Source organism: Tachypleus tridentatus, chromosome 12, assembly GCF_004210375.1.
Source record: "Tachypleus tridentatus isolate NWPU-2018 chromosome 12, ASM421037v1, whole genome shotgun sequence".
Lineage (NCBI taxonomy): Eukaryota > Metazoa > Arthropoda > Merostomata > Xiphosura > Limulidae > Tachypleus > Tachypleus tridentatus.
The window spans coordinates 30,601,631-30,613,616 of record NC_134836.1 but is presented as its reverse complement, the minus strand read 5'-3'; the positions used below and the strand labels follow the sequence as shown (position 1 = coordinate 30,613,616).

At 34.1% G+C, this 11,986-nt stretch overlaps 1 protein-coding gene across 1 annotated transcript; it reads right to left on the bottom strand.

Annotated features, from left to right (window-relative positions):
* Window positions 1-16: 16 nt before the first annotated feature.
* Window positions 17-2,071, bottom strand: LOC143235464 (small ribosomal subunit protein uS14-like). Its single transcript, XM_076473665.1, has 3 exons — window positions 1,908-2,071; window positions 344-443; window positions 17-132 (listed from the first exon to the last, which is right to left on the bottom strand). The coding sequence occupies exons 1-3, from the start codon at window positions 1,967-1,969 to the stop codon at window positions 124-126; spliced, it is 171 nt and encodes a 56-aa protein (XP_076329780.1). The 5' UTR covers window positions 1,970-2,071; the 3' UTR covers window positions 17-123.
* Between the last annotated feature and the right edge of the window lie 9,915 nt (window positions 2,072-11,986).

The window sequence follows — 11,986 nt, the reverse complement described above, 5'->3', positions numbered from 1 at the left end:
ATGTTTAAACATCACATTATTTTTACATTTCTTTAGATATTTTTATTTAACAGTAAACTGTGTTGACACAAATGTTGAAAACAATGTAAAGCTGACATTTTCCAAGTTCACATGGCAAACACATCAGTCCAGCTGCAAAAAACAAAAAGTTTATCACCTTAAAACACAAATCATCAACAGAAAGTTTTCCATCTTCCTTATCTAACTTTTATTTGCAAAGAATATAAAAAGCTTTGGAAACATCTTGCTTTTTTAAATTTATAAATGAACAATTTCACATCATGATTTGCATGACAAGTCTATTGAGTGCAAATAAAATTGTTACATCACTGTTAAAACTAACCTTTTTGAACCCAATATCATTTGCATATTGCCTGAAACACCTTCTGCAAATGCTTAGCCCATATTTTCTGATGAGACCATGGGTGTTAGAACACACTCGACTAGAGAAGTGGAGGGGAAAAAGAAAATTCAGAATTAAAATGAGAAACAAAAATATGGAAAAGTAAAAAGTGAATACTTTAAAATAAACATGAAAATTTAAATCCTGTCCTTATTTTCAGTATGATTCATATTTTACTGCTACACCTAGCTTGCCAACTATGGAATAAGTATTTTGAAATGTTCAATACTGTTAGAAATGCTACCTTTAACATTTTCAAATGCAGAAATTTCCACATAAGTTATGGGCATTCTTGAACTATTCTAACTGAAAGACAAGATGGGTATAGTCATGATCAAAATTTTGCTGTATTGAGGAGATAATGATCAAAGATAACCCATTTATTTCAAGACAAACATTTTATTGGAATACCTATATATGACAAATATACAAATATGAAGTTTATCATGGAGAATAAAATAAAAGTTACAATTTTGGATAGTTTCATGTTTGGGTTTATAAAAAAACAAAAAAACAATTTAAGTTGGATAATTAGTTTTATTCCATATACATTAAAAAAACAAAAACACTGCAATTATTTAAGCATGAAGTGTACAAACTTTTAAGAAGTATTTTTAAATGAATATTGAATAAAAATGTGATGTACCTATAAAACAATTTGTATACTTTTACCCTTTACTGATTTACATGGACTGAAAACTAAGAAAGCTTACCCACAAATTAAACTGATGTATACTTTTGAAACCTTAAGAACAATGCAGGACTTGTATTGTTTAAAATAGCCGTGCCCAAATGCTAAATAGTACAAGTTTTACTGAAAATCGAGAATTTTTTAACTCAAGGTAGAAGTAACATTTACGTACTTATTAGAAAAGGTATAAAGTTATAATGCAAAATTGTACTTCTTGCCTGGTAAAGCTAATAGTATCATGTGATTTTCTTACCCATTTGGAAGTAAGACCTTCTTTCAGAAAAACAATTAGTAATTACTAGATTTTAATACATGAAGTTAGTAGAAGTAAAATGCTTGTAATTAAATTGATTTAAAAGCTGCCCAACACCCAAGTTATTTATTTTCTTTGAATACTGTTCTGTATACAAAGCAACTTGACCAAAATATAGTCCTCTATGATAATCCCCAAAGTACGTTACATATATAGGTTACAGAACCCACAAATTTTGTAAATTGGCTTATTCAATGGTGTAAGTGAAAGCCGAGGTTCAGACTTTCAATCAGCATTACTAGTTATAGTTTATGCATCAATTTAAGACGTAAACAATGTACGATATTTAAATGCAGTTCAAATACTAACAGCAGAAATTATGATCTCATTTTTGGTTACGATTGTCCTCATTTTAAGGCTTAATGTACTCACGTGTTTTCGCTAGGCCTAACACCTCTTTCCACTTGCGCTTTTGTCTAGATCTTTTGTAAAATAAATTATTTTAATATATGTGTATATGTATATCCTAAAGTAAAATTATAATGTTAGAATTTACTTACCAGTATCGAGATCCTGGACCAAACTTTCTGGGGTGAGAATACCAAATATTTTGGTGACCCATCTCTAAATAAATCACGTTTCACTTCTACTAACACTCAGTCAAAAAGAAAGAATCATAGCTACCGTATGCTATACGTTGGGTTTGTATTTTGTAGCGACATCTGGAAATACATATTCCTAACTAACTGAAACACTTTGTAGGTATTTTAGGTTTAGTAGATATTTGTTTGTTTTTGAATTTCGCACAAAGCTACTCGAGGGCTATATGTGCTAGCCATCCTTAATTTAGCAGTGTAAGACTAGAGGGAAGGCAGCTAGTCATCACCACCCACCGCCAACTCTTGGGCTACTCTTTTACCAACGAATAGTGGGATTGACCGTCACATTATAACGCCTTCACACCTGAAAGGGCGAGCATGTTTGGCGCGACGGGGATGCGAACCCGCGACCCTCATACTACGAGTCGCACGCCTTAACACGCTTGGCCATGCCGGGCCAAGGTTAGTAAAAAACATGGGGGGTATTCAAAACTTTTATTTTTCTTCGTCCCCTTTCTTAGATTTCGATCATTTTGGCGGTTTAATTTTTCGTGGTTCAAGCGTGAGGGAAAGATGTGTAGAAAATCGGTTACTTTCTAGATGATGATTTAAAGTGAAGCGGATTGGAGCTTCAAACCTAACGTTTGATCAAATAATCACGATCAGCAAGACTCGGGCATATTAGGTCAGCCGTCGCAACCAGTCCAGTGGAAGACTTATCACATGGAATCCAACTGAAAATTATTCATTTAATACCCAGCAAAACCTTACCTCTTAAAAACTAATATGTATACTGTCCCAACCCCCGCTAATACAGCGGTATGTCTCCGGATTTACAACGCTAAAATCATCGATTCCCGTCGGTGGGCTCAGCAGATAGCCCATGTGGTTTTGCTATAAGAAAATCCCCGTATAATGTACCTTATTAAAATGCGCTACAGACTGCGAGTAAAAAAGTAAAATATTTAATAAATTAATATGCCTAATTCATTGACGTAAAATTCACACTGCGTTGATATATGAACTGACGTTTTCATGCTTAAATCCAGTGCTTGTGTTACCATACTTTTCTAATTTGGTACCATTTACTTCTTGTGCGTCATCCTGTTTTGATACCTCATTTCGGAAAACTTTTATTTTTCGACACACGGGAAATGTCGGCCAGGCTATTCCGCGTCTGCACCATCAGAAGAGCACACGTTGGTGTGCGACTACGACGCTAAATATTAATCTTCCCTCCTGGGCAGAAACAGTAATTTTTCATGAGTAAAAGTACAAAGACTAGTTATTCTTGTTTATAAACGTTTTCCATGCATAATAAAAATTATTTCAAGAAAACGTGTGCATTATTTCATCTTTTTTTTCAAATACTCTTACTTTTTCCAAAGATTTGTAGATCATTATTTACGAAAATGTTTAAAATCCTTGGAATAAAAAAACACCAGTTATATAATTTAGAAACAGTAGAACTTTGCTGTATTAATCATTATTTCTGTCCTTTAAGATTGAGCCACGTATATTGTAAAAATATAGCAACAAAATAATAGTTTCTCGAAACAACAAAAACTTCTGTGATCATTATCTTAACATCTAGTTACTGACAATTCACTCTGTATGCGGCAAGTGGTGCTTTGGATATTTAACTAGAATGTCTAATAGAAGTTGAAGATGACAGAATTTTCTTTGAAATATAGAGTTACAACAGGGATAGGGTAGTAAAGGAGGAAAAGTAACTTTATATATAAAATGTGAGTTACATCATGTTGACGATATCAAATATAATAGGTAGGTGATTGAATCCATTTGGGTTCCTAATAGTGAATATAAATGGAAAACGCTTTTAATAAGAATTTGTTACAGACCATCGAATGGTACTGGTGAAATTAGTACGAAGCATTACAATGAGAGTAAGATTTGAGCTGTTAATGAAGTCATAATTATGGTGGATTTTAATTTCAGACAACATATACACTGGGAAATGCTAGAGTCAAATAATGAAGGAAGAAAGGCTTTTGGAAACTGTTTGATATAGCTTTCTTCACAATTAATTGGCCTGGTGGTTAAGGCACTCGACTCGTAATCCGAGGGTCGCGGGTTCGAATTCCCGTCGCACCAAACATGCTCGCCCTTTCAGCTATGGACCATTATAATGTGACTGTAAATTCCACTATTCGTTTGTAAAAGAATAGCCCAAGAGCTGGCGGTGGGTGGTGATAACTAGCTGGCTTCCCTTTAGTCTTACACTGCTAAATTAGGGATGGCTAGTGCAGATAACCCTCCTGTAGCTTTGCGGTAAATTCAAAACAAACTAACCAATCTACATATATTTTTTACTGATCTTTAACTATGTTAAATATCTTTATGTCACATGAAGCTTAGAGCTTAGACTTCAGTAAAGTTATCAATTACAGAACTCTTCCCCTATCTCTTGATCAAATCTGTTGTTATTGCGAGTTTTACGAAGTCGATTTTATCAGGAAATAAAGCAAATACACAGGAAGGACAAATTAATGTGAGCTTTTACGAAGAATAAAGTGTTCACTGAGTTGTGATCGATCTCTTAAGTTTATTGAATTTAAAGAAATGCTTTTACTAAACGATTTGCTTATTCTATATGTCAAAGTATTCACCATGACGAATAGTTTATTTGTTTGTTTAGAACCTTGAGCAAAGCTACACGAGGGCTATCTATGCTAGCCGTCCCTAATTTAGCAGTGTAAGACTAGAGGGAAGGCAGCTAGTCATCGCGACCCATCGCTAGCTCTTCGGCTACTCTTTTACCAACGAATAGTGGGATTGATCGTCACATTATAACGTCCCCATGGGTGAAAGAGCGAACATGTTTGGTGTGGTGGGGATTCAAATCCGCGGCTCTCGGAATACGAGTCGAGTGCCTTAACCACCTGGCCATGCCGGGCTCATGATGAAGTGAGAGAGAGTTTAGAGAAGCAAGGACAAATGAAGGTCGTTGAGTACTAGATCATTTGGAAGGTATTTTCTTGACTGTTGGCAGTTGTCAATCAAAGCAGTCCTCCGCTGGTACAGCAGTAAGTAAACGGATTTACAATGTTAAAATCGGGAGTTCAATTCCTCTCTGTGGACTCAGCAAATAGCATGATGTAGCTTTGCTTTTGAGAAAAAACACGAACACAACCAGAGCCTCAGCTTTGATGAAGGTCACAAATGAAGAACCAAGACATGCTACTCTTCCTGCAATCAAAATAGAATTAAAACAGATTATTATTCATTATGTAAGAACCATTTTATAAAAGAAAAAGGAAAGGTATTATTTATGAAAAATGGAAATAAACCCTTGATATAAAAATTAAAAGATCTATCACTGACCATAGGCCTAATTTAATACACATTTTATCAAACTTCCTTTCTGCATGAATATAGTGAAATTAATAAAGTTAGGAACAATTATTTAATAATAAATATACATCACATAAATATACAAAAGCAAAAAGAAACTCAATACAAGCACAAAAAGAAGTACTTACGCGCACACATATATAAAATTGCATTTGAATTATTAATGAACAAAATATATACCACTTCAAGAGACAAACTACTTCACTCACGATCTTTAGTTTTTCTTTCTTGATTGTTGTCAACTGTCTAGCAATAACAAGCTGAAATTATTAGACTCCATTATAAGAGCTACTTTCAATATCTTTGAAATCAGTTAACTTTCTTATACGTTTCATCTTGCATTATTAATTGCAGCCAGATGAAATATTCATATCGAAGAATTCTAACAGCAGAACACTCTCTTCTGCAAGGCTCAAAGTTAGCGTCAATTAAGCCAAAATATTCCTGAAGTTTTATTAGTACTTTAATGTATTCCTCCATGCTATCAGAGGTACCTATACTTCCATGATAGCATAATATAAACATCGGTACACGGTAATGGAAACCACCTATGACTATTTGAAGCATGATATCCAGAAGCATCCAATAGGTGATCTTTTATGGTATCTTGGTACCCATGAACTGTTTTATCATCGGATATTCACTCAACCAGCATGTTTATTTTATCTATATTTCTTTCTATTGCTGTTCCCTTAACAATGAATAGCACACTTACTGTAAACCAGATCTTTCATACGCATGTCGGTCAAGATTAGGTAAAAATAATCTTCATTCTTGACCATTAGCAGTGACCAATATTTATGTAATTTTTCTTATTGAACTTTCTCTTAGCTGCAGGTTGAGTGCTAATGAAGGTATAATATGTAAAGTTTCATCATTTGGATACTACCTAATGTCTCCCCTAGTACAATGAAATATTATATTTTCATGTATATTAGAGCTACCCTTTGTAATGAAAAATGTTAAAAAATATTCAGAAAAGTGTGTGCTTTCGTACTTTGTACGTCTGCGTGATTGAAACTATTTTGTCATAATCAAATAAACCACTAGGTATAATAAGATAATATTTATCACGACATTTTATTTGTTTGTTTGTTTAGAATTAAGCATAATATATAATGGGCTATCTGTGCTCTGACCACCACGGGTATCGAAACCTGGTTTTTAGCGTTATGAGTCCGCAGACATACCGCTGTGACGTTGGAGGGGGGCATGACATTTAAGATAACTTCATGATGTGTTTGTAATTTCAACAACTCGAACACATTCGAAATATATTGTATTATTCTTACCGGAATGCAAATATTATCCGTGGAAATTTAAACGTTAAAGTAAGGAGTAAGAAGAAGAATTCTAATTACAGTTCAGTAATCACAGATCAAAACCTTTGTTTCTTTCCACATGTACATTAAATAATTGTTTATTATATAAATGATTCAAATATTTATGAATATCTTTGTGTAATATTCCTGCACAAGTATGTGATTAAATATGTAAACTGTCATACACATCTATCTCCATTACACGTTACATACACTAACAGCTTTTCGAAAGGCCACCTGTGACTTTCGCTCAAATTTACAGACTTACAATTTGTGGCCACTTCCCAAAGTTACTGTTACTGCAAGCATTCAAACTTGATTTATTTTTTTCAGGATTCACGAAATAAGTAATCACAAACAAAACTTGGCTGAACTGAGACTTTTCAGTTAAAACATGTCAAGTATGAATTCATTATTCATATTGTTCTGATAGCATCTCGCTTTGTACATTCACACAAAGCACAACTCTTTCACTGCAAGTCGAGAAGCTCCGTTTTCATTTTATGTGTACTGACAACAAAGATATAGCAAGATTATATACTATTCTCCATTGGTATTTCTATACTCTGCTAAATCAAATGAGTGGCTCTTACAAAACATCTTTAAAAACCAACATTAGTTCGGAAAGTGTGGGTTATAAAGTCTTTTCACCCATGTTTTCAAACTCTAAGCCATGATCTTCAGTTGTAAAAACTGTCGTTATATTTACTGGCACCATCCATTATTTTTTTTCGAAGAAATAACTTCATTAATTTCAGGCATGAGCTTGGATGCTTAAGGCTTTCTTTTGAACAGAGGGTTTGTGCATCATTAGCCCTTGCAAAGGTCTCAAACAAATTAGAATGAACTATAACGTTACCTTTTCCTAGGGTACTTTCTGATATGCTTAACGCAGTGGGTGATCTGAAGATGGCGTGTTATTTTATGTGTTAATAGTTTCTTTTTACCCGGAACGAACGAATATAGCTTTGTTGATAGCAAGGACAAGTAAATTTATAAAACTCTAATATTGAATATAAAGTTGGTATCTGGCCATTAACTTAAAAAGAGATCCAGCAACAATTAGGCTTAAATATACACCTAAATTATACCTATTTTAGCTGATTCTTAATTACTAAAGAATATTTACTTATAAATTGTAAAATGACGACTAAAGAATATTTAGACACTTAAAATGGAATTAAGGTAAAAACTTTGCTAACTTAAATATATCATATCATCTGGAAACATATTTTTGTACAAAAATCCTTGAGAATTGAAATTTGTAGGCATTTCGTCACAGTCTTAAACTATGTTAAATAAGCAACTACCATTTGGTTTCTTATGGCTATCTCTTGTTGTAAAACTCTATTCTTAGCTTGGAATATAAAGGTTGCAAAGTAATTTTCATCTAATTAATCTTGGAAACTGTCATAACTTCAGATGATTGAATTGTAATCACACAATGCAGCGTGCATACATTATATCGCATGATATCTTATAATACATTGCTTGACCCTTAGGATTGTTTTTGAATTCTTAACTATGATATCTAATTGCAAACACCAGTCATCTTAGTTTCATGGTAGTCAAGTAAAATCTCGCAGTTTTGTGTATACATTTTATGGTGAACATTACTTGATAACTTTTGTCAGATGTTTGACAAAATGTTTGTTCTAGCTGCACGCTATAATGCACATAAAGTGTTGCATGTCACCCTTGGAGTTTGGAAAGCAAAAGTCACAACACTTTGAATTTGCAGTCCTCCAACTACTTAATCTCCCTAGCTGTTGGGGTCATGTTTAATCCCAGCGATTTCAATTAGGAGACCATTAGGAATGAATTGACAAACTGTTAGAGAATTTTTTGCCTCTCTACGGCAATTTTTTACCTGGCTTGCTTTGAACATTTTGACAAGCGCTCTCAGATCTTTCCTTCTTGAGCAATTCAAGCAATTAATCATGGAAATTCAGCATTAGAAACTCTCTGACTCTGTTAATTCCAGACAAATACTTGTCTGAATAGATAAAGAAACTAATCGTGATCTTGCTTGGTCTTTTCTCTAAATTTTGGGGAGAAATCTGCTTAATCTCTCTCACAGATACCTGTAGGGTATTATAAGCTTTTCTCTCATGGACTCTCGGCCAACTTCAATATAACACATCCTAAACTTTAAGAGTACAGTGTGGTAGAAGTTCTCAGACTCACTTAAGTTTTGATTAGTGGTAGTCTTTTGATCCAGGATGGCAGAATGAGGTGTTCTAGGCAGCTTGTCTGACAGTTCTGTACGACCTCAAGATCATTTGTCAGTTGTGTCCACATAAGCAGAATGTTTTCTACCTCAGCACTGCTCAATGGCTAATAAGCGTCATTATTTTGTACCCAATGTCAAACTTGTTGGCATAATAACTCTGGTTAACGAATGTTTTTCACGAATGACATCCCGCTTTCTCTTCAATGCTCTTGAGTGGGTTTGACCAGAGTTGGATTTGAATAATTTTTATTGACATAAGTTTGGAAGTCCTGTGTAAACTCAGTATCAGACTCACCAGATGTAGGAAGGATTTCGTATATATATATAAAGATGTATTTAAAGTCATTCCTTATTCTCTTATGGCACCATTTATTGAAAATCTTGGGTGGGAAAATGTGTGTTTAATGAATAATGTAAGAAACTCATTGGCTTTAGTGTGCACTCTGTTATACCTACCTTAATGAATGTACATACTTTACTTATTATACAAATCCCAAATACATGTACTGTTGATTATTCAAATGAATAACTTTCTGCATTTAAAACCTTGTGAATATCAAACCTTTGGTAATTTGAAAGGTACACTCAGAATCTCAAAACCCAGTCTTTTTTATTTCTTGTACATAAAAGAGGATGGTGTATTCTTTGAAAGTACTTGAACTTTGGATTTTCACAGTACTTTGTGTTTTGGCGTTTTCTTGAAATGGAGTTAATTTTCTGATTCTATGCAGGATGGTAAGTTCTCAGGTGCAGTGACTTCCCCAAAGAGTAAGCATATAACAGAAGGTTAGACGGAAAATGTATTACAGAGAAAACCTGAACAAAAACGTGAAGACACAATGTGTAAAGAAAAGAAAAAATCGAACAGTCTCTACTGAATTTACGAAAAATAACTCACAGGTAGATCGTTTCCAAATTATTTATTGGAGAGAGTTCTCTGAATCTCTAACTGTTAGGCCCGGCATGGCCAAGTGTGTTAAAGCGTTCGACTCGTAATTCGAGGGTCGCAGGTTCGCATCCCTGTCGCACCAAACATGCTCGCTTTTTTCAGCCGTGGGGGCGTTATAATGTGACGGTCAATCCCACTATTCGTTGGTAAAAGAGTAGCCCAAGAGTTGGCGGTGGGTGGTGATGACTAGCTGCCTTCCCTCTAGTCTTACACTGCTAAATTAGGGACGGCTAGCGCAGATAGCCCTCGAGTAGCTTTGTGAGAAATTAAAAAACACAAAAACTCTGACTGTTAAGAACACTGTTCTGACTAAGAAAACATAGCACAATATACAGAGAACAATAATGCTATTCTTCTCAAGGTATTTGCGCTACTTATGTTGCTGTTGGCCATTTCTTAAAAAAATTAAGGGAAGTAATATCCTTCATGGGTCACTTTACCCATCTATGGAAAATATTCTTGATGAAAAGAAACCCACTTGAAATAAAAATGTATCTCAGAACGGCTGGTATGAGTATTAACACTTTTATTGATAAGCATAAAACAAACTTCGTTAACCTGAAGATGACCTGGAAGGTCGAAGGTTGTTCTCTGCTTATCAATACCCGTGTTAATACCCGTACCAGTCGTTCTGAGATACAATGGAAAATATTACTGTCTACTTGCACTTAGTATGCACAATTTTAAAGAAATATGTCTCACAAAAAGACACAAGCGACACCTAAGGTGAATGACCAATGAATAGGCAGCTAAGATAAAAGAAACTTAGCTACTTCCATGCCCAACTGTTAATGTTAAAAACACATACATCTTCATGAAAGATAATTTAAGAATTATCTGAATTAAGCACGAGGGAGAAGTATTAAACACGTGGTACGTGTGTGTACCTCACATGCACTTTGTAAACATATTCCTCTGAAGATGTAGTCCAAGTTATTTCAAATTCAACATAGCAGATTCAAACGTGCGAGTAAGTGATGAATTCATGCGAAATAGAGTTAAAAATATAAAGAGATGAGTTAAATAACAAAACATTACATTGATTATGAAGTAAGTGTATATAATCACCATTTAATTCAAGTTATTCTCCTGGGAATTTGTCGACGAAATGTAAGATATCTTAAATATACAAAAAAATTATCAACTACTTTCTTATCAGCTCATTATTGCAGCCAGCACGTTTGGTAAGGAATATTTTTCTTTTCCTCTCAAATATTGAACTGATGAGAAAACTCTAAGCCAATGCATTCAGAAACTGTCTGTTTGCAGTAAAAGTCGGAACTCCCATCTTTACAGATAAAGATATATCAGCTTGTAAATTCCTCAAGCAACTTTATGCGATTAATGAATGACAAATAAGAGCCCTAAAAGTACTGATAACAAAGGCCTCAAGCAGGATCTTGACAGACAGTTTATAATAGCAAATTTGGAAGAATAAACATTAATAAATTAAAATAGTGTGTAAATCTGGCCTTATGGGTAAGAGTCCCAATCTCACTAACTCTATGGCTGAGTTTTTTTTTTTTTTTTTTAAATGTTACCATCAAGATAACATCAACTCGATCAACCAGATTTTGCTTTCTCCCCTTATCCCTAAGTATGTCGTGAGCTAAACATACTTTTTTTTTTCTTTACAGTAGTTTCTTGTAATTGTACGTTGCGAATGCTGGCTTGACATCAAAGTCGAGTCACAAATTGCTTCTCGTTTCTTACCGCCATAAATAAGTTCTACCAGTTTAATATTCATAACATTGTATATAATGCGAATCAATATAAATGACTCATCAGAGCAAATGTCTTCGTTGTTTCTGTTTCTTTAGAATATGATGTGGTTCGCAAAATTGATGAGCCAACAGAAATAACTCATAATAATAAGTTTCTACTTTTAAACTTAGTCATTCCAAGACTGTTGCTGTAGTTTTAATTGAAGAGTCACGTGGAAGTAAAGACCTTTCTTCAATACATTAAAGAATCCTGGAAGAGATACACGTAAAATCTTGTTGTATTTGATGTTTTCACAAAACGTAAAAAAAAAGATATATGTATGACTTGGCTCTGCTTTATGTGTTGACAGCCATTAGAAGGAATACATATAAAATCTGGTTCCACCTCATGTGTTAATTAATACTAGAAGAAATATGTGTAAAATGTGGCTCTACTT

Bases quoted from the DNA above. Each gene is read 5' to 3' on its own strand.
- LOC143235464 (XM_076473665.1), bottom strand. From the start codon at position 1,969: ATGGGTCACCAAAATATTTGGTATTCTCACCCCAGAAAGTTTGGTCCA. The intron at 444-1,907 runs GTAAGTAAATTC...CCACTTCTCTAG, and splicing joins GGTCCAGGATCTCGATACTG to TCGAGTGTGTTCTAACACCC.